Source organism: Hibiscus syriacus, unplaced genomic scaffold (genome assembly GCF_006381635.1).
Source record: "Hibiscus syriacus cultivar Baekdansim isolate YM2019G1 unplaced genomic scaffold, ASM638163v2 tig00109921_pilon, whole genome shotgun sequence".
Taxonomy (NCBI): domain Eukaryota; kingdom Viridiplantae; phylum Streptophyta; class Magnoliopsida; order Malvales; family Malvaceae; genus Hibiscus; species Hibiscus syriacus.
In genome coordinates, this window is record NW_024062528.1 from 277,024 (window position 1) to 304,561 (window position 27,538).

A 27,538-nucleotide genomic window follows, 5' to 3' on the forward strand; every position below is an offset into this window, starting at 1 on the left:
ACTTTAAAATTACTTCCGATAAGCCAAAGTTTTTTGTTCTTCCATCATTCGTGGATGTTGAAAAATAAAAATGGACAAAATGTGGTTCATGTCTCCACCATTCGTGGATGCAAAGAGCAAAAATGGGGCAAGAAAAACTGCAAGAAACGCAACAAGAAAAGATGTCGTGCTGCAAAAATGATTTGGTGTTTTTTTCTTTGAAATTTTAGAAAATTTTGGGGTTCTTTTGAAAAATAATAAAAATAATATTTTTTAAAAAAAATAAAAATTTCAAAAAATTTATAAATTGGTCTCGTGCCACATTTTGAGTTGTTGACTGTATTTTTTTAACTGTTATTACAGCACATACGCTTGAAATGATAATGTTTGTAATGTTAGACATTTGGGTTGATTGAAAAAAATTTAGTCACTTAAATGAGAAAAATTATATAGTTTGAGCACTTTTTTTATATTAAGCCTTTTAAATTTTAAGTGACGTTTGGGATAGTTTACCCAAAATGGAAACCTTTTGTTTTATTTTTTTAAACACTTAAACATAATTTTTTTCCGAAAAACAGAAATATAAATAAAGGCAGTGCCAGTGAAAACTTGAAAGAGTAAAAAAAAAAATTCATAGACTAACAAAACGTATTTGCGGCAATGGTATGTGACACCGGGAATTGCCGTCATTGCCTCAAAGATCGAAACTTTTTCTATCTTTGAAGCCTAAAACCCTGCCCACTCTCTAGATTTACTCCATTAATTATAATTAACAAAAATGATAATTAATTAAACAAAATCTTCCCCTTCCTTAAGTGATCAGCTAAACACATTTGGCTACTCTTTCTGGAACGGCTCTTTTGCAAATGGAGTTGCTTGTTCATTTCCGTATTGAAGGAACCAGCTTCCAGATTCAAGGTACCTTTTTTTTCTTTTCCCTTTCATAATTATTGCTTCGGGGTTACGTTTTTAGAGGTTTTGTGTATCTGGTTCCTTTCATTTTGGGTTAAATACCAATGAATTTTCAAAGCTTTAGCTGTGCCATTGTCTCCTTTGTTCTTTCATTTTTGTTTTCATTTAGGTGAAAAGTGAAACTGGGTATGTGATTCCCCCCCCCCCCCACAACTATCTAAATTTGATATTTTTACGTTGGGAATGGTCGTATGGAGTATATTTTTTTGTATTAACAGTTTCTTAGGATCTGTTCTTTGAAGGGTCAAATTTGTAAGCTTTCACCAATGTGGATTTGTTCTCATTGGTGTCTTAAGTTATCTATTATTCCTTGACTTCCATAGCTCATAAGACTTTCAAATCTGGGTTATGCAAGAATATTGAATGTACTCTAAATATAACATGTTTTTTCTTCTGAATGTTTGTGCTTTTTGAAGTTTTATTTTCAATTCGTAAATGTTAGTTATGTACTGATATTTAATTTCCACTTGTGTTTGTGAAATCAGGACTTAAAGCTTGGAACCATGAATGACTGGCTGCATTAATGTCCAGCAGTGAAGACTAGATTTGGTGATTCCCTTCGTTTGGCACTTGTCTACTGTTTTTTCTTGAAAGGTTGATTCTCAGAGATGACACGGGGTGGGATTCAAGCAAAGCTTAGGCTGAGTAACCTCTATACATTCACATGTCTTAGGCCAAGAGCTACTGAAGAAGGGGCACATTCTTTTGACGGGCCTGGATACTCGAGAATTGTGCTTTGCAACCAACCTCTTATGCACAAGAAAAAACCTTTTAAATATCGATCAAATTATGTATCCACAACCAAGTATAATGTTTTCACTTTCTTACCAAAAGCTTTGTATGAACAATTCCACCGAGTTGCCAATTTGTATTTCCTTGGAGCTGCAATTGTTTCTGTTTCACCGCTCTCATCATTTTCTCCTGTGAGCATGATTTCTCCCTTGGTTTTTGTTGTAGGGCTTAGCATGGGAAAGGAAACTTTAGAGGATTGGCAAAGGTTTATGCAAGATATAAAAGATAATAATCGGAAGGTAAAATTTCATAATGGGGAAGGTGATTTTGGTAATAGGTCATGGAAGAAGCTTCGGGTTGGAGATGTGGTGAAAGTGGAGAAAGATCAGTTTTTCCCTGCAGATTTGCTACTTCTGTTGTCAAGTTATGAGGATGAGATTTGCTATGTTGAAACTATGAATTTAGATGGTGAAACAAACTTGAAGATGAAGAGAGCTTTGGAGGTTACATTACCTTTGAATGAGGATGAGGCTTTCAAGAACTTCACAGGAACAATTAAATGTGAAGATCCCAACCCTAGCCTTTACACCTTTATTGGTAATTTTGAATATGGTAATGAGGTTTATGCCCTTGACCCTAACCAAATTCTTCTTAGAGATTCAAAGCTGCGTAATACACCTTTTGTATATAGGATCGTGATTTTCACTGGTCATGATAGCAAAGTCATGAAGAATGCTACAAAGACCCCTTAAAAAATGAGCAAAATAGAAAGGAAAATGGATTATATAATATATGTTCTTTTCAGCATTCTCCTGGTGATCTCATTTATCAGCTCTATTGGTTTTGAGTGAAAACAAAGTTTGAGATGCCACACTGGTGGTATCTGCAACCTAAGAATACGGATGATTATTATAATCCTAAAAGGCCTGTATTATCAGGGGTTGGCCATCTTATAACTTCCCTCATGCTTTATGGGTACTTAATACCTATTTCGCTTTATGTTTCAATTGAGGTGGTGAAGGTTTTGCTAGCAACTTATATTAATAAGGACATACAAATGTATGATGAAGAAACTGGGAATCCTGCTCAAGCACGGACATCGAATTTAAATGAGGAGTTGGGCCAGGTAGATACAATCCTTTCAGATAAAACGGGCACTTTGACCTGCAATCAAATGGATTTTCTCAAATGTTCCATCGCCGGTACTTCATATGGTGTGCGCTCTAGTGAAGTTGAACTTGCTGCTGCACAGCAGATGGCTACTGACCTCAAGGATCAAGATGTAGAAAGATCAACTGATTTCAGGCAAAAGGGAAAACAACAAGAAATTGAACTTGAAATTATTATTTCCAAAGATGAAATGGTTCTTCAACCTCCCATAAAAGGGTTTAGCTTTCAGGACAACTGCCTAACGGAAGGGAACTGGTTGAACGAGCCTAATGCAGATGCCATTATGTTATTTTTTCGAATATTAGCAATTTGTCACACTGCTGTACCTGAGCTGAATGAAGAAACCAGCAGTTATACATATGAATCAGAGCCACCTGATGAAGGAGCCTTTCTTGCTGCAGCCAAAGAATTTGGTTTTGAGTTTTTTAAAAGAACTCAATCAAGTGTGTTTGTCCATGAAAGATATTCAGCTTCAGGGCAAGCAATTGACTGGTGGGAAACCTATGCACAATGTTTTTGCTCTTTGCTAATCTCTTCTGAATTCCTATGTTTTAGCATCTTAATGGTCCTCTGGGGCATCTTGTAGGGAGTTCAAAATTCTAAATATGTTGGAATTTACTAGCAAAAGAAAGCGAATGACAGTAATTGTAAGGGATGAAGAGGGGAAGATTCTTCTTCTGTGTAAAGGTGCTGACAGGTTAGTCTCTCTGTTGCCCCTTTGACCCGTTCAAGGTATTAATAGATGCACAAGGTACCCTAGACCAGTTTGTATCTTTAATGAGGTGATGATTTGTGTTTGGCTGATTTATCGTTACTCTGTTTGGTGCAGTATTATTTTTGACAGACTATCAAAGAATGGAAGATTGTATGAGGAAGATACCAGTCGGCATTTGAATGAGTATGCAGAAGCTGGATTGCGAACATTGGCACTGGCTTATAAAAAGCTCGGGGAGTCTGAGTACTCTGCTTGGAACAATGAATTTCAGAAAGCAAAAACTTCAATTGGGGCAGATAGGGAGAAAATGCTTGAAAACGTTGCAGAGATGGAAGACAAATTGCAAAAGGGGGTATGTGTTATTCCTGCTTGCTTTCTCTAGGAAACTTAATTTTTTGGTTTACATCAACCTGATTCAACTTCTCTTCATTTCAGGTACCCCAATGTATAGATAAACTTGCACAGGCTGGTCTGAAGATCTGGGTTTTGACAAGGGACAAGGTGGAAGCTGCTATAAATATAGGGTCTGTCTATTTCCATTCAATATTAGGCTTTCTTCTACCTTTTCTAATCAGAACCTGAAATTGGACTTTTTTAATTGAAAGATGCTCTATGAAAGCAATTTAGTGGAAGTTTATTTTTGTGATGCAGATATGCTTGCAGTCTGCTTAGGCAAGGCATGAAGTAGATCTCTATTACAGCCACTAGTTCAGATGCTAGAGATGTAACACCCCTAACCCATACCCGACCCGGATATGAGTCAGAGATACTACATTGACTTTAAAACACAACTCTTAATAAATAATAGTAAAATATTTGATCTTATATTAAGAAAATACCATAATATACATACTGTAATATAAGTTTACCAAAATATTCAGAGCATACACAACTTAACCCTTTAATTACATGCCAACTGTCATTTACATAACAAAATGACCTACTGATTAAGTTGCTTCTGATCTGATGGTTGCAGGAGTAATACTGTCAAGCTGCTTCACCTGTCTCTTCTATTTTTCCTCGGATCCTACGTGTGAAACACTCACACGCTAAGTCATCGACTTAGTGAGGCAACAATCATAAGGCAATGTAATGTAATGAAAATGTCAGGATCATATGAGATGAGATGCAAACATGTAACTAATCAATGTAGTATACTTCATCAATATCCATACCTGTAAGCGTATGACTGTAACATTCATTATTCTGTATTAATAAGTTTATTGGCCCATGATAGCATATTGAGAACCTAAGGTATTTGAGTAATGTGAGGTTGTGCACTATGCTATCACCACAGCTCGTATAAATGCACCGAAGTGCCCCGTAGAATTACACCGAAGTGCCCGTAGAATTGCACCGAAGTGCCCGTAGAATTATGTCCATAAGGACCACGTAGAATTCCTTAAGAATCATATACATATACTATGGATCAAGTATGTGTCTTTCAAGACTTCACACAGGTTCCAAAGGATATACATATGTCCTAAAGAACCGAGTATACCCTACCCTTGGCATGCCAACTATACCTATAGTTCTCATCTACATAACATGGGCTTATACATTTCCCGTAGTTCATATCGCGTAGACATAGTATTTCCATACCTTTAACACATAGGCATATCATTTACATACCTTTATCACATAGTGCATATAACTTTTTCTGCATATTCATGTCATGTAATACATATAATATGAATTCATGTCATGTAATACATTTAATACAAATTCATGTCATGTATCATAATATGGAATGTAATCATATGTCAAAATATGGAATCTAGACTTATCACAAGTCTAGAACTGAATATACTACTATATTCATGCTATACATATGCACTCACCTATACTTCTTTGCCTTTTCCTCGATCGATCCTACTTGTAGATTGTTCCCGAACTCGAGTAGGCTCGGTATCTACATAAACATAATTTTTAAGATGATCATCAGATGTCTATGTCTTGCAATTAAGCTTTAATAGCTTACTAATTTAAAGAATTTATAGCTTAGTCTTGCTTTCTTTTCTTTCTTCTTCTTTTTCTCATGGGGGAATCGGTTCCCCCTGGGGGTATCGATTCCTCTCAAGCAATCTGGAATTTCATATACGATGAGGGGGTATCGGTTCCCCCCTGGGGTACCGATTCCCCTCTAGCATTCTGGAAATTCATTTCGTTGAGGGGGTATCGGTTCCCCTTGAATGGGTACCGATTCCCCTAACCCAGAAATCCTAATTTGAGCTCGGAAATCATCCCATTTCAGCTCAAACATACATATTTCAATCCCTTTACTACTCTTAGCTCTCATACACTTACTTAAACTAATTATTATCCATTAAATACCTCTAAAACCTAGAAATCCAATTCTCCATGTAGAATTTAAGAATCCAACCCAATTCCAATATGTTCTAATTTGAATTCTAACCCCTCATACTTCTTAATTAGCTTATTGACAAGTCAAAAATCTGATTCAAACATCAAAAACTCATCCATATCAAAATTTCATCTAAAACTCATTTTCCAAATCTATCTCTAAAACACTAATCTTGTTGTTTTAATGTCATATAAGCTTTCCTTTAGCCTATATAACATACAAACTTTCATTTCCAATCTTAACAATCAAAGAAACTACCAAGTTCAGTTTCTTACCTTTAATTGCAAGCCACACGTTGAGAGAAGGAAGAGAAGAAAATGAGGAAGAAGAAGAAGAAATGGGAGGTTCTGGAACCTAAAATCACACGTGGTTCTCATATACCCCATAACATTTTATTTTAATTAGAAATTCCTTGCAAATGACCATTTGGTCCTTACCCCATCTCATATTTACTAACCATACTATTTAAACTATATAATTATTCTACTTTAATCACCAAATGTTGAAACTTTGCAAATTAATCACTAACCCGACATGGAGGATGTTACAAATCTCTCCCCCTTAAGAAAAATTCGTCCTCGAATTTTTCATTGCACGAACAAATGAGGGTATTGATGTCGCATATCCTCTTCACGCTCCCACGTTGCTTCTTCTACTCTGTGATTTCTCCACAATACTTTGACCAAAGGAATAATCTTGTTCCTCAATTGCTTAACTTCATGTGCTAAAATTTGAATCGGTTCTTCCTCATAAGTCAAGTCAGGACGAACCTCAATCTCTTCTGGTGTCACGATATGAGAAGGGTCAGATCTATATCTTCGAAGCATTGAAACGTGAAAAACATCATGTATCTTTTCCATCTCATGTGGTAAAGTTAGCTGATATGCTACAGGTCCTACTCTCTTTACAATCTCATATGGTCCAATAAATCGAGGACTCAATTTTCCTTTCCGACCAAATCTCAACACCTTCTTCCATGGAGACACTTTTAAAAACACCTTATCTCCAACTTGAAATTCAATTTCTTTCCTTTTAAGATCAGAATAGGACTTTTGCCGATCAGAGGCCACTTTGAGGTTATGCTGAATTTCTCGAACTTTCTGTTCTACATCTTGAATTAAATCCGGACCAAGAACACTTCGGTCTTTGAGTTCATACCAATTTAATGGAGTACGACATTTTCTTCCATATAATGCTTCATAGGGGGCCATCTTTATACTAGACTGATAACTATTGTTGTAAGCGAACTCTGCCAGCGGTAAATACTTTTCCCATGATCCTTTAAATTCCATTACGCACGCTCTCAACATATCTTCCAATATCTGAATAGTTCTCTCTGATTGCCCATCAGTCTGAGGATGAAAAGCCGTACTAAAGTTTAAACGAGTCCCCAACGCTCCATGCAAAGATTTCCAGAATCTAGAAGTGATCGAGGGTCTCGATCAGAGACTATGGAAACAGGTACTCCATGCAATCTAATAACTTCTCTAATATACAGCTCTGCATACTTTTCCATAGAGAAATCCGTTCTAACAGGGAGAAAATGCGCGGATTTAGTTAATCGATCAACAATTACCCAGATTGATTCTCTTTTGTTCGGAGTCAAGGGTAACCCCGAAACAAAATCCATCGTAACATTTTCCCATTTCCATTGAGGAATGAACAGCGGTTGCAATAATCCGGAGGGAACTTGATGCTCGGCTTTGACTTGTTGACATATCAAACACTTAGACACAAATTCTGTGATGCTTCGCTTCATCCCTGACCACCAAAATCGATCCTTCAAATCCATATACATCTTGGTTCCACCCAGGTGCATCGTTAACGGACTGCAATGAGCCTCTGTTAATATTTCTTTCTTCAAGTCGTCATTGTCGGGTATTACAATTCTTCCTTTACAATATAGATTTCCATCTGACTTAATCTCAAAGTCTTTAATCTCTTTGTTCTTTACTTGCTCAATTCTTTTCAAACACATTTCATCTTTACCTTGCAATTCTCCTATTCGTTCCAACCATGCTGGTTTAAGGGTTAATTCTGCACAAAGACCATCATCTCCCGTTAAAGATAATCTTGCATCCATAGCTCGTAAAGCTGCAAACGTCTTTCTACTCAGAGCATCTGCTACCACATTAGCCTTTCCGGGATGATAGTCAATTATCACATCATAATCCTTTAAGAACTCTACCCATCTACGTTGTCTCAAATTCAATTCTTTTTGAGTCATCAGGTACTTCAGGCTCTTATGATCCGTATATAAGTAACAACGCTCCCCATAAAGATAATGACGCCAAATCCTGAGAGCGAATACTACAGCAGCCATTTCTAGATCATGTGTGGGGTAATTCCTTTCATGTGGTTTCAACTGTCTCGATGCGTACGCTACCACTTTTCCTTCTTGCATTAGTACACACCCCAACCCGTTATGGGATGCGTCACTGTATACTACAAAATTCTTGCCAGATTCCGGTTGAACCAATATCGGAGTTTCCGTCAGAATTCTCTTTAAAGCTTCGAAGCTTTCTTGACATTCAGAAGTCCAAACAAATGGTACGTTCTTTCTCATTAGCTTTGTTAGAGGCAGCACAATCATCGAAAAATTCTTAACGAATCTTCGATAGTAACCGGCAAGTCCCAGAAAACTCCGAACTTCAGACACATTCTTAGGAACTTCCCAATCCATTATAGCTTTAACTTTCTGATGGTCTACTCTAATCCCAACTGCCGAGATCACATGCCCCAGGAAAATTACTTCCTTTAACCAGAACTCACATTTGGACAATTTGGCATACAACTTTTTATCTCTCAAAATTTGCAAGACGATCCTCAGATGTGTGATATGCTCTTCATGGGATTTCGAGTACACCAGTATGTCATCAATAAAGACAACAACAAACTGGTCCAAGTAGGGCTGAAAAATCCTGTTCATAAGATCCATGAAAGCAGCAGGTGCATTCGTTACTCCGAATGGCATTACGATGAATTCATAATGACCATATCTCGTTCTTAAAGCTGTCTTCGGAATATCTTTCTCCTGGATCTTTAATTGATGATAACCCGAACGTAGATCAATCTTCGAAAATACCGAAGCTCCTTTTAGTTGATCAAACAAATCATCAATGCGCGGAAGGGGATACTTGTTCTTGATGGTCACCTTATTGAGCTGTCGATAGTCAATGCAAAGACGCATTGATCCATCATTCTTTTTAACAAATAACACCGGAGCTCCCCAAGGCGATACACTTGGTCGGATAAATCCCTTCTCTAGCAATTCTTGTAATTGATTTTTTAACTCTTGCAATTCTTTAGGAGCCATTCGATAAGGTGCCATTGCTATCGGAGCTGTTCCCGGCATTATTTCTATTTGAAATTCTACCTCTCTATCCGGAGGTAATCCTGGCAATTCAGCAGGAAAAACATCAGGGAACTCTCGAACTATTGGAATTTCCTCTAACCTTTTCTCTTGAGCTCTTGAATCAATCACATTTGCAAGAAAACTCTGACATCCTTGTAGCAATAATTTCTTGGCAGACATCACTGATATTACATTTGCTAAAGGATTAAACTTTTCACTGCTCACACTTATCTCTATTCCGTCTGGACTTTTCAGAGTTACCTTTTTCAATCTGCAACTAACATCTCCATAATACCGGAACAACCAATCCATTCCCAGAATCACTTCAAACTCGTCAAAGGGTAATTCCATCAGATTAGCAGGGAATTCAATTCCCTGAATCTTTATGGGATACCCCTTACAAACTTTATTCACCCTGACACTTTGGCCTAACGGAGTCGTTACTATAATCTCATTACTCGTAGCTTCTAAGGGAATCCCCAACTCCTTTACTAACTTACTTGTAATATAAGAATAATTAGAACCCGGATCAATCAGTACCAGTACTAATTTATCATACAACTGAAAAGTACCTGCTATAATATCAGGGTCATCACGGTCTTCACTTGTCTTTAGGTTGTATACTCGAGCAGTGGATCGAACTTCAGGTTGAGCAGAGAATTCAGACGGGTTCCTTCCTCTGCCTCTTCCTCGTCCTTTTTGTGAGAAAGAACCAGCTCTTCCAGATGGTGCCGGCTCACCAACAATCAAGGGATAATCCCGGACAAAATGTCCGGCCTCTCCGCATCGAAAACAAGTCCCAGCTGCCATACGACAATCCCCATAATGGTTTTTCCCGCAGTGCTCACACTGTTTCCTTTGACCCGGAGTAGATCTCCCAGCACCAGATTCCACTGACTGCGTCTGTCTAGTTCTTGCCTGACTTGCTCCCCTAGCAGACGATGCAACTGATTCTGATCTAGTTTGTGATCGAAATCCCGAGTCTCTTCCCCTTTTTGTTGGTGTTGAACCAGAATAAGTAGTCGTCCTCTTTGATGTCTGAACTCTCGAGTCCCCAAATCTTTCATTCTGAGCCCTTTCAAGAGCTTTTGCACGATTGATCACCTCCTGGAACGAGGACAAGTTTAATACTATCAACATTTCTTTAAGTCTAGGGCGCAAGCCCTCACGAACCACTCGCAAGCATCTTTTTCAGTAGGCACAAGTTCAGCTGCAAACCTGCTCAGCTTATTAAACTCACATTCGTACTCATATACAGAGCGGCTCATCTGCTTCAAATTCATAAACTCCTGCTTCATTTGTCGGATAAACTGATCTCCAATATACTTGCTTTTAAATTCTTCTAAAAACAAAGACCAAGTCAACTGGTCGGTTGACATCCTCATGGTGACGTTCGTCCACCATATCCTAGCCTGACCCCTTAATAAAGACACAGCTCCATCTAATTTCTCCACTTCGGAACAGTGGAGACCATCTAACATGATTTTCAAATCATTCAACCAAAGATCCGCTGACACCGGACCTTCCTCAGCTTCTCCCTTAAATTCGGGAGCTCCTAAACTTCTCAACTCTTTTGCTACATTAATTCTTGGAGTTAGTGGAACAGGAGGTTGAAGACGCGTCAGAATAGCGTCTAACGTTCTGAAGAACGTATCTTGATCTTGTACAGGCACTCCTTGAGATGCCTGTTCTTCACCTTGTCTGGCCAGGGCAGGTGAATTACTGCTTTCAGCATGCCTATCTTCTCCCGCTTCACTTCGGGAGCTATTATGTCCGGACATCTAATAAGAATAAACACATTATCCTATTAGCAAAACAACATACTCATACTATACCAGATCAGAAGTTCTCACTATTTGTTGGCATGTATTCCATTTAAAGACTCCATAGACTCTGGTTTATGCCTAGAATCGGCTAAACCATAGCTCTGATACCATTAAATGTAACACCCCTAACCCATACCCGACCCGGATATGAGTCAGAGATACTACATTGACTTTAAAACACAACTCTTAATAAATAATAGTAAAATATTTGATCTTATATTAAGAAAATACCATAATATACATACTGTAATATAAGTTTACCAAAATATTCAGAGCATACACAACTTAACCCTTTAATTACATGCCAACTGTCATTTACATAACAAAATGACCTACTGATTAAGTTGCTTCTGATCTGATGGTTGCAGGAGTAATACTGTCAAGCTGCTTCACATGTCTCTTCTATTTTTCCTCGGATCCTACGTGTGAAACACTCACACGCTAAGTCATCAACTTAGTGAGGCAACAATCATAAGGCAATGTAATGTAATGAAAATGTCAGGATCATATGAGATGAGATGCAAACATGTAACTAATCAATGTAGTATACTTCATCAATATCCATACCTGTAAGCGTATGACTGTAACATTCATTATTCTGTATTAATAAGTTTATTGGCCCATGATAGCATATTGAGAACCTAAGGTATTTGAGTAATGTGAGGTTGTGCACTATGCTGTCACCACAGCTCGTATAAATGCACCGAAGTGCCCCGTAGAATTGCACCGAAGTGCCCGTAGAATTATGTCCATAAGGACCACGTAGAATTCCTTAAGAATCATATACATATACTATGGATCAAGTATGTGTCTTTCAAGACTTCACACAGGTTCCAAAGGATATACATATGTCCTAAAGAACCGAGTATACCCTCTACCCTTGGCATGCCAACTATACCTATAGTTCTCATCTACATAACATGGGCTTATACATTTCCCGTAGTTCATATCGCGTAGACATAGTATTTCCATACCTTTAACACATAAACATATCATTTACATACCTTTATCACATAGTGCATATAACTTTTTCTGCATATTCATGTCATGTAATACATATAATATGAATTCATGTCATGTAATACATTTAATACAAATTCATGTCATGTATCATAATATGGAATGTAATCATATGTCAAAATATGGAATCTAGACTTATCACAAGTCTAGAATTGAATATACTACTATATTCATGCTATGCATATGCACTCACCTATACTTCTTTGTCTTTTCCTCGATCGATCCTACTTGTAGATTGTTCCCGAACTCGAGTAGGCTCGGTATCTACATAAACATAATTTTTAAGATGATCATCAGATGTCTATGTCTTGCAATTAAGCTTTAATAGCTTACTAATTTAAAGAATTTATAGCTTAGTCTTGCTTTCTTTTCTTTCTTCTTCTTTTTCTCATGGGGGAATCGGTTCCCCCCTGGGGGTATCGATTCCTCTCAAGCAATCTGGAATTTCATATACGATGAGGGGGTATCGGTTCCCCCCCTGGGGGTACCGATTCCCCTCTAGCATTCTGGAAATTCATTTCGTTGAGGGGGTATCGGTTCCCCTTGAATGGGTACCGATTCCCCTAACCCAGAAATCCTAATTTGAGCTCGGAAATCATCCCATTTCAGCTCAAACATACATATTTCAATCCCTTTACTACTCTTAGCTCTCATACACTTACTTAAACTAATTATTATCCATTAAATACCTCTAAAACCTAGAAATCCAATTCTCCATGTAGAATTTAAGAATCCAACCCAATTCCAATATGTTCTAATTTGAATTCTAACCCCTCATACTTCTTAATTAGCTTATTGACAAGTCAAAAATCTGATTCAAACATCAAAAACTCATCCATATCAAAATTTCATCTAAAAACTCATTTTCCAAATCTATCTCTAAAACACTAATCTTGTTGTTTTAATGTCATATAAGCTTTCCTTTAGCCTATATAACATAAAAACTTTCATTTCCAATCTTAAAAATCAAAGAAACTACCAAGTTCAGTTTCTTACCTTTAATTGCAAGCCACACGTTGAGAGAAGGAAGAGAAGAAAATGAGGAAGAAGGAAGAAGAAATGGGAGGTTCTGGAACCTAAAATCACACGTGGTTCTCATATACCCTATAACATTTTATTTTAATTAGAAATTCCTTGCAAATGACCATTTGGTCCTTACCCCATCTCATATTTACTAACCATACTATTTAAACTATATAATTATTCTACTTTAATCACCAAATGTTGAAACTTTGCAAATTAATCACTAACCCGACATGGAGGATGTTACAAGAGAGGTATGTAATATGTATGTTTTCTCTTGAAAGACAATTTTTTCTTCAGGAAATTGTTTTCATTGATGTCAGACTTCCACTTCGTTATTGGTTAGGTAGTTAAGGAGGACATACTGTTGCAAATTAGCAATGCTTTGCAAATGATCAAACTCGAAAAAGATTCACATGCTGCATTTGCTTTGATCGTTGATGGGAAGACTCTTGCATTTTTCCTTGGAGGATGATATGAAACATCACTTCTTATTGTTAGCTGTTCAGTGTGTCTGTCATATGCTGTCGTGTGTCTCCCAAGCAGAAGGCTCTAGTAAGATATCTTTTTTCCTTTCCTCCCAACCTGTTTCTAAGTTTCTACGGAATCAAATCAGATGATATGGCTGATGCCTGATGGTGGAGATCTTATCATATCTTCGCTTTATTTAGGTAATTTATTTGGTACCAGGTAACAAGATTAGTAAAAGAAGGAACTGGGAAAACCACCTTAGCTATTGGTGATGGTGCAAATGATGTCGGAATGATTAAAGAAGCTGACATTGAAGTTGGCATCAGTGGTGTGGAAGGTATGTGGGTTGGTAACATATCTCACTCTTCTTACAGTTACAATACATTCCTGTAATGCTAGTAGCAAATGAATCTTTTGCGTAGTATTATATTAAGGATATTTATATTTGTGAATTAGTTGTAGTCAAAATTTTGAGCTTCATCATTGTTGTCAGTTGCTCTTCTGTTCAGTTAGTAATAGATATGAACCGTAGCTGTTTATGTGCTTCCATCCTCATTTGGAGATGAAGTTATTGTTAGGGTTCTTTGGACTCTTTTTATTAATGTTTAGGAGCAATGACTTGCAAAAATGTTCGGCATTTGCTTGTCAACTGCTGATAAATGTTTCCTTCCCTATCTTGTAAGATATATTTAATGATTTTTATTTCAGTATTATACTTAGGCTTTTGCTGTTTTTGTCTTCCACATGATGCTTTTTAAGACAACATATTTTTGAATGTTAGTGAATTACCTAACTCGTTCCATTTTTGCAGGCTGTAATGGCCGGTGACTTCTCCATTGCCCAATTTCGTTTCTTGGAAAGACTTCTTGTTGTCCATGGACACTGGTGTTATAAGAGGATCACACAGATGGTAATAATGAGGTATTACCTGCATTTTTCATTTTCTTGCACTCTTTATGCTTGGTCGACCTCTAATTCCGTACCACTTTGACCTTCAGGTATGCTATTTCTTCTACAAGAACATAGCATTTGGCCTCACCCTCTTCTACTTTGAGGCATTTGCAGGATTTTCTGGACAATCAGTTTACGATGACTGGTACATGTTATTATTCAATGTTGTTCTTACATCATTGCCTGTAATCTCACTCGGAGCTTTTGAGCAAGATGTCTCTTCTGAGATCTGCTTAACGGTAAGTCTGTAAGACAAGTTTAACAAAATTCATCCGTACGATTAGTGATTTCATTATAACATTTTGTATGCCTATCTGTGTTGCAGTTTCCTGCATTATATCAGCAAGGACCTAAAAATTTGTTTTTCGACTGGTATAAGATACTTGGGTGGATAGGCAGTGGTCTATATTCCTCTCATTATTTTCTTCCTCAATATTATCATCTTCTACGATCAAGCTTTCCGTGCTGGAGGTCAGACTGCTGATATGGATGCCTTGGGGACAACAATGTTCACTTGCATCATTTGGGCGCTCAATTGCCAGATTGTGTTTACGATGAGCCACTTCACATGGATCCAACACCTCTTCATATGGGGCAGCATCCCCATGTGGTATATGTTTCTCTTTGTTTATGGCATGCTATCACCCACTATGTCTGGTAACGCCTACCAACTTCTAGTGGAAGCTCTCGCTCTGGCACCCATGTATTGGATGGCCACCCTCTTAGTAACCATCACTTGTAATCTCCCGTACTGGGCCCATATATCTTACCAAAGATGTTTCCGCCCATTGGACCATCATATCATCCAAGAGATCAGGTAATACAAGAAAGACATCGAGGATCAACACATGTGGACTAGGGAGCGATCAAAGGCAAGAGAAAAGACCATGATCGGGTTCACAGCAAGGGTAGATGCAAAGATCAGGCAGTTAAAAGTGAAGTTGCAGAGAAAGCAACCGTCTTCCGAAATTCATAGTCCAGCCCGTTCATCATAACAACGCTCATTCAGTCTAGTTTTCTTTTTGAAGTAAGTTTAGGGTTCTTTTTTTCCCGGCCATTTGCATCATCACTTTGTGGCCTCGTTTCTATTATCGGTTAACTATTCATTAGTTGATTACACAAATGTAAAGCTGTGGCCTGTGAAAGTAGTCAGAAGAAACTTTGTAGATGTAAAGGAAAAAGGTAGGATTTGAAGCAACTCCAATCTTTGTCCTTTTTCTACTATTGTGATCCAAATGAGTGTTAGATATGGTACATGTCTAAAACGATAACACCAGCTTGACCTCTGACCTCCGGTCCGTTAGGTGGTGGCAGTTCAGAAGCTATGAATCAAATTTTTTTTTTCTAGTAACAATATGGTTGCCATCAATACTATGTTGGCCTATGAATCAGCAGCTTCTGTGGTAAGCTCAAATATCAGTCAAACTGGACATCAATGCCTGTTTAGGTAAGAATAGGCATCACACTGAGAGATTGCCCACAATTGTTTGTTTTAGCTTGTTCCGAAAGCCTTTTGAAGTGATTAACGCTTCTTGGACGCTTGGTCATGATTTTAAAGAAGCATCAGGAATCACACCCTAATCAACGTCGATGGAGCCTTTTGTATGCCTAACGGAGAAGCGGCTATTGACTTTGTTGCAAGGGACCATTATGGTATGTTCGTGGGCGGGGTTGCTCGGAAGCTTGAAGGACCAGACTTGGCTGAAACACTCGAAGCTCATGCCTTTATTGAAGGACAGAGAATGACTGCTGAAAATGGTTGGCAACACACGATAGTGGAAAGAGATGCATTGTCCGTTGTGAACGGGCTAAATAGCCCACTCTTTGCTCAAATCGAGTGGCACATACGCTTGCCCATTGGGTTTTGTCAAAGATCAATCTTTTCTTTTTTTGGCTTGACGAATTGGAATGTATAAAAAAATTGTAATTTTCAATATATTGGCATATGAATGAATTCGTATTATCTTTTAAAAAAATAGCTTGTAAAAATATATTATTACCTCAAAGGAGATCACATGATTCGGCTGCAAGTGAACTCGGCAGTTGGTGGTGATCCAATTTACTGCATTAGTTGATGGCAGGATTATTATGAAATGAACCCGACGTTTAATCTAGTGTATAATTATGTTTAAAATATGATATTAATGTAATTTTTACTAGATCAGTAGCAATCTAAGAAATCAAAATGTGCATGAATTTTGCCTAAGACCTTATTGTACCAAGAAACACCATTGTCTAAATTCCATAGTTTATGAAAATATTAGATCCAAGATTATTAAATAGAAGGCAAACTCCCCCCCTAGATCTCTAATTCTCCATCATTCACCACATGCTAAGGCACAAACCTCAACCAAAACAAAAACACAAAAGAGAAAGAAACCAAGAGATTGTCCATGGCCATGAATCACTGGCAACCATAGACAGCTTGGGTGTAGGTGTCCTTGATCCACCTGAAACTCTTCCTGAAAGACCCTTTCATCTTGCCTTCAACTGCATAAACCTTTTAGCTAGCAACCCTTTTCTTCCTCTGCAGCTCAGGATCAGTAAAAGTCCAGCTTTTTGAAGAAGACCAATTCCCTTAATCTCTTTTCCAAGCTGGCTTTGTTGAGCAGAATTTGCAGAACTTGCACTGTAAGATCTCAGGTCTTGCATGCTCCTTGTGCCTCCTACATTTCCCTTACTTCCACTGTAACTTTCCATATGCATTTCTTCACCATCCTTGTATGATTTGGATCTAAACTGCTCCATCAAAGTAAATAAAAGAAAATGTATGAAATTGTAGACAAAGATTGTTCAAGGATGAAGGGTTTGGCAGTGGAGGAGAAATAAATTTGTTTAGTTGTTGATTATTGTGAAGAGATGAATGAGTGACATGTAACAGTTTCTACTTAAAGAATCACACTATAAGACAGTTGAGGTCGCAAATTACGGGGCAGTTAAAAGCCAACTTTGAACGTTCATTGATAGGTATTTGCCACGTGGAATGGCTTATATTTGACTATGTGAATGAATGGGGAAAAAAATTGTCTAAACTTTACAGCATTTGATTTTGTGAATTTTAAGGAACTGTTGAATGATAGCTTTTGACAGCAAAATTGTATAGCTGTTGTGGGGTCCTATATCTGCATAACTGAAAATTCATCAACTTTTTGTAAGAATTACAAGTATACTTTCATTGTTGTATTGGATATATAATATAAACTTGGGTGAAGATTTGCAGAGAATAAGGAGGATTTCATAATTTTTATATAACTAAAAGAAAGACGCACAACTAAAAAAACCCTAACTGCTGCAAAAAAGCTTGATATAGCATATTAAACCCACCACAAAGGAGTGGGAAAAACTGGACAATCTTTATGGAGCGATTGTGCAGGACCCATGCCATTAAATGGTCAGATATGTTTAAGAACAACATTAACTTAGGACACTAGATAAGCAAAAAGAAAAAGAAAGGGGGCAAGCTAAATAGGACTTGCCGAAACAACAAAACCACCTTGCCGGAACAATCTTCAAAATGGGTAATCTCTCTTCAAAGGAGATCAGCAACGTTTGATGGAAGCTCCTCGATGATCACATTGTAGAATTTCTGGATGTCGAACAGCATTCTCTCATCATCTGTAGTCACAAAGTTGATGGCCACACCTTTTCTTCCGAACCTTCCACTTCGTCCGATACGATGGAGGTAGTTTTCTGGTTGAGTTGGCAGATCGTAGTTTATTACTAGAGAGACTTGCTGCACATCAATACCACGAGCCAGGAGATCAGTGGTGATGAGAACACGAGAAGAACCAGAGCGGAATTCACGCATAATGATGTCACGAGTATTCTGGTCCATGTCTCCATGGGTGGCAGAAACGGTGTGGTCACGACTTCGCATCTTGTCAGTTAACCAGTCGACCTTGCGCCTTGTGTTCACGAAAATGACACTCTGAGTAATGGCCAGGGTCTCATACAGATCACACAGTGTTTCAAGCTTCCATTCTTCCTTTTCAACATTCACATAGAACTGCTTGATACCCTCAAGGGTTAACTCATCACGCTTAACCAAAATTCTAACAGGTTTATTCATGAATTTCCTAGTAATATCGAGGGCTTCAGGTGGCATTGTAGCAGAAAACACTCCAACCTGAATCTTGGATGGAAGCAACTGGAAGATATCATAGATCTGAAAGACATAACAAACATTATTATAGCAAAAAAAGGATCAAAACCTAAGCTCTTAAAACTTGATATTATTCAAAAGGGAAAATAACATGATGAAATAAATAACCTGGTCCTTAAAACCACGGGAAAGCATCTCATCAGCCTCATCCAAGACAAACATCTTAATGTAATCAGGACGAAGAGACTGCCTTCTCAACATGTCAAAGACACGACCAGGAGTACCAACAACAACATGAACGCCACTTTGAAGTATGCGCTGATCCTCGCGAACACTTGTCCCGCCAACACAAGCATGGACTTTAACACCGAGGTAATCACCAAGTGCTCGCATCACTTTCTCAATCTGTTGTGCCAACTCCCTAGTGGGTGCCAAAACCAGAGCCTGGCATTGGACTACAGCATAGTCAAGTTGCTGGAGAATTCCAGAGCAGAAAGTTGCTGTCTTCCCAGTTCCAGATTGTGCCTGCTGAATCACATCAAGACCTTTACAGAATGGAACAATTCCTCTTTGCTGGATGGCAGAAGGCTTCTCAAAACCTAAATTATTATTTTGGACAAGGGAACAGGGTTTTTTCAGCATAAATTTGCAACAACAGAACATAAATAATTCTGTAATTATGAAAGCAGAATACAGAACTTTTATTTGATGTACAACATACCATATGCATAGATACCCCTCAGAAGGTTCTCTAGAAGTCCCATCGCATCAAAACTGTCATAAACTTCATCATAACTTGTGAAAAAATCATCTCCATCAGTCTGGAGCCTGTAAGTTCCGACCACACAAGTATCGGCAAATGGTAAAGCAAATAGAATTATGTATATGCATGTATAAAGTAAAAAAGAAAGGCATTGGCAAAGAAAAACATCTGTGATCTACAAACAAGAAAATTTACAAGTCACTCATTTTCTGATCATATTGACGAGCATCAAATTGGGATCCTTCTGGTGCCAAACCTGCCATGACTGCAGAGGCAAGAAGAATAAAGCAATTAAACACAGTTCAGCTCACAAAATAAAACTTCCAGTTTAAGAATATAACAAATACCAATAAACAGATCAAGATGTTGCCTACTATACAAGCACCAAAAGATATAATATCAACAATGAAAACATTTAATGCAATTAAGATTTATGCCTCTCCATATTGAGAAAGATGTACAAGAGCCAAACTTGCACTCCATGAGAAGCACAGCACAAGCATTAACTTCTGATTTAATATCTGGAGAAGATGTAAAAGAGGTGATGGCTATCTGATATTTTCATCACAGTCCTGTATCAGATAGCATATTGCCCACCTCTACAATATTCTAACCACAGCCAAACACCTATAAAGCAAACTCTTAACACATTCTTATCACCACTCTTTAAACATCACCACACATGACACATACTGAAGACACTTTTTGGGAACACGTGATCATCACTCTTCAATTAATTACACGTCAACTGATCATAATACAGGTTTATGTTAATTAAACAAGTCACAAGTGTTAACTTAGCCTTTATGGAGAAGGTGTCAACCCTCTCATTTAGAGAAAGATGTAAAAGAATTACCAAACTTGCACTCCATGATAAGTGGTGCACAAGCATTAAATTCTGACTTAATGTCTGGAGAAGAGACGAAGAGGCAGATGGCTATCTGATATTTTGATCACAATCCTCTACCAGACACCACATTGCCCACTTCTCCAACATTCCACCCTGGAACATGCACTAAAATGGAAAACCATTTAACACATTCTTATCTCCAATATACCGAAGATACTTCTAGGGAACACATAATCATCACTCATCAGTTAATTATACATCCATTCTAACGTTAATAGTTTAATACAGTTTATGTTAATTACACAAGTATTAACTTAGCCTGCCTGAAGGTTATGCACAAAAAAAAAACTGTGTTAGATAATCCTGATGCAAGGCAACATGTCAGTCTTAAGCTAATTGTCAGGTTTCAATCCGAAAGCAAAAAAACAGATTACTTGGAAATTTCAATGATATAACTGTTATTTAAAGAACAGAAGCTTGGGTTACTATAAACTTCCCAAGATCCTTCGTTTCCTATCCAAAATCCAACATTTTTTTGTTTACTTTCGATAAACAAATATAGAAAAGCTAGTCTAGCCGAGACTCAACCCGGCTAATCTATCAAATCTCAAACTACAAAGGAAAAAGGAAAGAAAACCCAGAAATCGTGCGCATAAACTGATAAATCTCAAAACAAAACAAAAAACTCATAAACAGAAAGCAGATCAAACCCAAATCCCATACACTAAAACAAATCCAATAAACAACAAACCAAAACCAAAACCAAAAAACATAGATTCAACAGGAAACCAATAAAACACAAACACCCAAACCAAAAGGCAATAAATATAAGAAGTGAGGCAAGGAAAAAGAGCAACCTCGAAGCAGATGAAGTGAGTAAGAGCAAAGGGTAAACTTTTGATCGAGAATCGGATACTCCTCGAATCTGCGCCGTGGAGTTGAAAAGAGGCGGAGCAAAGAGAGAGATGGCGAAGACAAAAACAACAAGGACAAGAACAACAAATCTAAAGTGCTGGGAATTGGCTTCTCTCTTAGGTTTTTATAATATGGGTTATTCAGCTTTTTCGACTAACCCTTGGCCTACTAGTCTTACATCCCATCAAAAAACCTTTCTTTGCTCTTCTTCTTTTACTTATTTACCCTTGCTTTTTTGCAATAATTCCTTTTTAGACATTACTTAGGGTGTCCAATGTCCATAGTTGAGTTGGATTGGCTCACTTTCTGTAATAAATTGGATTTGTTCCAATAGACCCCAATTCTATTTTTATTTGCCAAAAGAAAATAGTTATATTTATTTTAAATTAGTATATTTTAATTTATTTCAAAAATAAATACTTAAAATATATCAATTTTATCTAAATATTTAATTTTTTTAAAAAAATTGGTATTTAAAATATAATTTTTAAATATGTATCTAGAGTATTTTTTGTTAAAATACACATAAAATATATCATCTTTTCCATCTTAATATCTAAAAATCGACGTGTCATATTGATTGAAAAATATTGTAGGTACCTATATAAAAATATGGTATACTTTAGGTGTTAATTGTTTGTAATCCAATTGGATTAGCTTAATTTCTATAATAAATTGTATTTGTTCCAATGGTCTCAAATTTTTTTTAATTTAAAAAATATATTTTATTTTAATAATATTTATATTTTAAAATAATTTAAAAATAAGTATTTAAATTATATTTTTTAAGTACAAAAACTTGGAAAATCATTTTTAAAAACTTGCAAAATGGTTTTTGCACCCTTTACACACAATGAAATAGGTAATTAGAGTATTTATATTTTAATAATTTAGAAAATTTGTTTTAAAATATTTTTCAATTTAATCGGACTTGTTTAAAATCAATCGAGGTCATCTTTTTCTCTTAAAAGTTATTTTTTTTATGATTCAAGATAAAAAGATCGATTCGTTTTCAAAAGAATCGATTTATTCAATTATAGTAGCTAAATGATTTCTCCCTATAAAAATGATTGATTCCTTTCCTGGGAACACTAAAAGGATATCTCTTCTCTTGAATGACCAATCAATTGACCGGTAATAATCAAAATTTTAAAAATGAATCGATTTTTCATACCATAGATATTGTATTTCTTTCTAAGTAGTGACTATTTTACATCTCTAACGTCTCCAAACGATTAATAATCACAGAGAGAATATGAAAACAAACTTAAAATATCTTAACAATCAAAGAGAAACATTATTGAGAATATATATCGACATATAAGAGTTCTTGAGTACTTAATTGTTTTATTATTGTTGTAAGAAAATTTGTGAACTATCATTGTTTGTTTGCTAAGTGTTCAAATTGATCGAGTTTATCTTTACAAATGTTCATTATTGTGAGGATTATTTTCATATTATTTTATTTATACTTTCTCTTTGATAGTGATCTTTAAGGTTTTGATATATAACCTTAAGAGATTATTTAAGGTTACATTTTATCCTCAGAAGTAAATAAATATAGTATATGAGAAAATTCTTAGTACGAATAATTAAGATATTGAACGTAAACTCGATTAAATAGTTGAATCACTCTAAATCGATGTGTAAATTATTCATTGTTCTACCTAGCTAATAAAAATATTAAGGGCACAATTGAAATGATAAACAAATGTTGAGAGACTTTTTTTTTCATTTATACATTTTTGTCACAATTGATTATAATTTTATATAGTATTTAAATAAAATAATTAAAATTCAGTACTTAATAATCAAACATAAAATTAATATATCTATATAAAAATTATTTACCACATCACTCGTTATGAGTGAATAATTATTTATTTGTGATCTAAATACAAATTTCTTTTAATTGTGTAATAATAATGGACGGAGTTTTGGGGAATTGGGATTGCACAAGAAAGGAGAATTCTTGTAAACGAAGGAAGCCTTCATATATCCATTATTGTTTTATTATTACTATAAAAATACTGCTTTCATCCAAATTTGATTTTGGTCTCACCCACCCACCTTCATATCATTTATGCTTTTTCTTCGATTCTTATATTCTATTTTCTTTTATTCTTTTTTGTGAGGATTTTTTTTTAAATTGGATTGATATAAAAGTAAGTGGCAAAACTATATCGCTTTTTTTCAAATAGGTGTTAAAACACTTTTTGGTTAAACCAGAGCCTAACGTTACAAATGTTACGGCTGTTAAATTATGTTGTCAAAGAACATGTGTCACCTTTATAAAATTTTTAAATTTTATTTAAATTAATAAAACTTAAAATTATAATTTTTAAAAGAAAAAATTCCAAAATTTTATAAACAATAAAAACCTCAAATCATTTAAAACTCTAATTTCAATGCCTTTGTCACCGTCGATTGCTGCCACTACCGTTAATCGACCGACCATTCAATGATGTGTGATCGACCAATTACCCATGACTAAAACACCCTTGTTTCCTAAACTGACGAGTACCCAACGGTGGTATAAATGCAATTTTTACCTGTATCATCAATTTTCATTGCAATTAGAGATTGGAATAAGGGGTTTTGATCGTTAGTTGTTCTTCCAATCATGCGTAATTGAAGTTTTAAATGAAAATTTTTAATTTTTCTAAAATAAAATTTTCAAAATTACCAGCACATGACACAAAATTCCGTATATAGCCCATGCATCTAAAATGAGAATGTTTATAACGTTAATCACTTATATTATCAGGAAAAAATTATCTGCTAAAAAATAATTTGAACACTATTTTATATTAAGCAAGTATAATTTGAATACTATTTTTATATTAAGCCTTTCTGATTTCCATCAAAACCCACTTGATCAAAAAAGCCCCAACTTACACATATCGGGCTTTCTTCTACTTTGATCCACACTAGGCATAATGGGGACAAGTAACATTCTGTCCCTAACTTAGCCAATTTATTCCAACTTAAACCCATAACATTTCTTTTATTCCTATTACTTCTTAAACTTTGAAACTTTGCCAAATTGATCTCCATTTTTTATTCTTGATATCCAGATATAACACAATGCTTTGTCAGTTTAAATGGCAACATAAGGTCTATAACACTGACCAAGGGTTGCCATGATTCAACCTTACAAGTAATCGACATCAATCTTTCCCATAAAAGTTTCCATCAAGTTGTAGAAAAAAAAACGAAACACATGTCAGACCTTCACCATGAGTTCAAATACCAAAACTTATATCAACTCTAGTTCAAAGACGGGAAATATACTCATATCGGACACTCACCACAAGTCAAGAAACCAAAACTAATATTGACTCTTGCTTAGAGACACAAATATATCATCCTCCCTTGGCTTTTACATGGATTGGTTGCATTTGCTGCAAATAATCAAACAGTTCTGGAAATGCATAATAAATGCATAAATAAACATAACTACTAAATTAACTTGGTGTAGACCATCTTTTGAGATTAATATGCTCGTATAGTCGTATGGTTAATGGTATATAAGTATTTAAGTGTTTATAACTTATAAATAAATTGAGAATTATATTTTGGTGTTTAAGTACTTATAAGTTTTGAATATATGCATTGACACTTTGATATTTAAGTATTTATAAGATAATTTATAAATATTCTGTATTTTTGTGAATTTCGGCCTTTTTGGCGCTTCGTGTGCATAAAACGAGCGCTTTCGCTTAGCGCTTCGGCGTCTAGGACCCTAGGCGCTTTAGGGCGCTTTACGCTTTTTAAAACCAAGTTTAGAAGTAGAGAGTTTGATGTTATCCCTTTTCTTACTAGTGAAAAGTACATATAATGAAAAAAGTTAAACTCAAATAAATTTAAAAAGAACTTCAATCAGGTCAGCTTTGTTATGCATTGTGCCTAGGCGAGCAAAGTGTATGCCTGATCAAATGCACATTGCCTGAAGAGGTTTGAGACACTTTTGTTATCAGAAGTTAAGTCGTAATGCCTACGCACAATCGCACATATGCTTTGACAAAATTGGGACACCATGCAAGGGATGGGATCATCACTTTTGACCATTACCTACTGAGAAACATGCCAGAAAATATGACAATTCTAACCCATACACGACATCATGTCCGGCTATGAAGTTACAACACATGAAATGCAATAAGGAACTCAAACTATGTTCAGCTCATAGTCGAATATCAAATTTTAACTTAGTATTCTTCAGCTAGATCCACTCACATTTCATTTCTTTCTTTCGGAAAATAAGACAGCAACTTAATTTCTACAAAGTTTCACCTACAATTATGCCTAAAAAGGGTTTCCGTGTATACAAAAACATCTGACAAAAGTTAATAACATGAAATCTTTTCCCCTACCACAACAACCATATCACCAACAATACATAAATTACCCAGATAAGGGATGAATGTTGCATACAAGTACATGTCTCAGTCATTTTAAAAGTATTTTCATATGCTCGGAGATCATTTCGAAGTCCGAATATGTGTGTTATCAAACAAAAGTAATTGAAAAACTGAAGAATCCAGTAACAAAGAACAGAATGTCAGAATCAACTAACGATGAGAAATTCCTAATTACCATTTCTCACAATTAAGTAGAGAATGAACAAAGAGAAAACACACGTTTGGTTGAATACAGATCTATTAACCTCGAACAAAGAAACTTGAGAAAATCATTAAACGTCAGGCACACACCATTATTCATCACATCAATATTACATGAATTTTAATTCCTTCAAAACCTAATATCAATTTTTCCAAGATTTATCCCAGCACTATCAAACCTTTCGACTTAACGAAATATGAACTCACATAAGATTTCAGCTTTTTTTTCTTCGTGTTTTAAACTGGGACATATCTCTTCGAGACTTAATTCCCGGCAACCACGGCTCCAGCCGCCAACCCGCCAAGCGCGCCGGCAACCGCAGCAGACCTCACCGCTCTGGCAGCCCGACAAACAGCTCCTGTCGCAAGACCGCCGCCACGCTACTCCAGACATCATCAGGGTAAGTCACCGCCACGTCCCCACTTTCCATCCCTGCATAAATCAAACCCACAACACGAATTCTATTCTCCCATGATCGACCCGTGTGACCCGAACTATTTAAGATCCGATTGATCTTGAGTTTCAAAGTATCGCCTTGCTCGAAAATCATGAGAGCCGAGAAGAGCCCGACAGCTGCGCCGGATACAGAGCCGCCTAAATAAGCGGAGCCGGTACAAAAAGGTCAAATTTTCGCCCCAGGAACGGCGCTGGTGGAGGGATTCCTCGGCGAGAGGAACTCCGGGGAGGTTGGGAGCTTGTAAAGGTTGTTTATGGGAACCTATAGGTTCAGGTCTTGGTATGTATTGTAGAGGAGAGTGTTTGGTTCCGATTCAGGATCGGAGCCGCCATGATGAGCCATGGGTGTTCGATTTAAGTTCGGGTTTGGTTTTATGCGATTGAACGGAGAGGGAACTTTGGATGTTGCAAACAGAATGAAGGATTATTCTACGTAGGTCATGTGGTTTGATTCTTTATATTTGTCGGTTGGATCGGGAAGCCGGTTCAGCAACACTTCCTTTCCCTAATAAACTTTCAAAAGGTCAAATTTACTATTATTCCCTCTATTATCCATCAATTATAGATTTAATCATTATACTCTAATTTATTAAATTTTAATCTTGTATTTATCGAATTTTAAAATTTCAATCGTGATTAAAATGATACAATGATAAAACGATTTATTCTTATAGGACTATAAGAGGTTGGGATGAGCGTTCGATCGAGTCAAGTAAAAAATTTCAAGTTTATAATCATATACAATGCATATATATATATATTTTGTATTTTTTTCACATGTGATTTACATATACCATACAAAGTCTGTGGATTTGACTCAAACTTAAAAATCAATCTACTAATTACTAAAAACTTCGAGTTATTAGTGTTGTATTGTACAACTCGATTTGAATTTCAAAATTTTTATAGTTGAGTCAAGTTTATGAAATTACAATTCGAAGTCAATTTGAGTTGAGTTTTTTCAAGTCGAGTCGAGTTGAAAAATTGATTTTTCGAATCCAGTCGAGTTTTGCTCCCTCCTAATAAGAGGGATAAAATTGTACTTTAATACACTAATAAAATGACTTGATAAAATAAGAACATCTAAAAACTTACAATAAATATTCGAATGGATTCAAACACTTTAACATTTTATGAAATCTCTAAAATCTTTGACTATAATATGAATATGTTTTCATATGAGTATAACTTTACAATTATCACCAATTCCATTGTAGGATCCTGCTCCAATGTAGCATTTGATTATC

At 36.1% G+C, this 27,538-nt stretch overlaps 1 protein-coding gene and 2 pseudogenes across 1 annotated transcript; 1 reads left to right on the plus strand and 2 right to left on the minus strand.

The window, feature by feature from the left end:
- The first annotated feature begins 782 nt into the window (after nt 1-782).
- Nucleotides 783-15,590, plus strand: LOC120210275 (annotated as a pseudogene).
- A 2,218-nt stretch (nt 15,591-17,808) lies between these two features.
- On the minus strand, nt 17,809-21,336 carry LOC120210272 (eukaryotic initiation factor 4A-8). The gene is made up of 5 exons (XM_039209036.1): nt 21,152-21,336; nt 19,640-19,709; nt 19,403-19,509; nt 18,850-19,280; nt 17,809-18,744 (listed from the first exon to the last, which is right to left on the minus strand). Exons 2-5 carry the CDS (start codon nt 19,705-19,707, stop codon nt 18,109-18,111), a joined length of 1,242 nt encoding a protein of 413 aa, XP_039064967.1. The 5' UTR covers nt 19,708-19,709; nt 21,152-21,336; the 3' UTR covers nt 17,809-18,108.
- A 4,517-nt stretch (nt 21,337-25,853) lies between these two features.
- LOC120210273 lies at nt 25,854-26,729 on the minus strand (annotated as a pseudogene).
- Nucleotides 26,730-27,538: the final 809 nt, after the last annotated feature.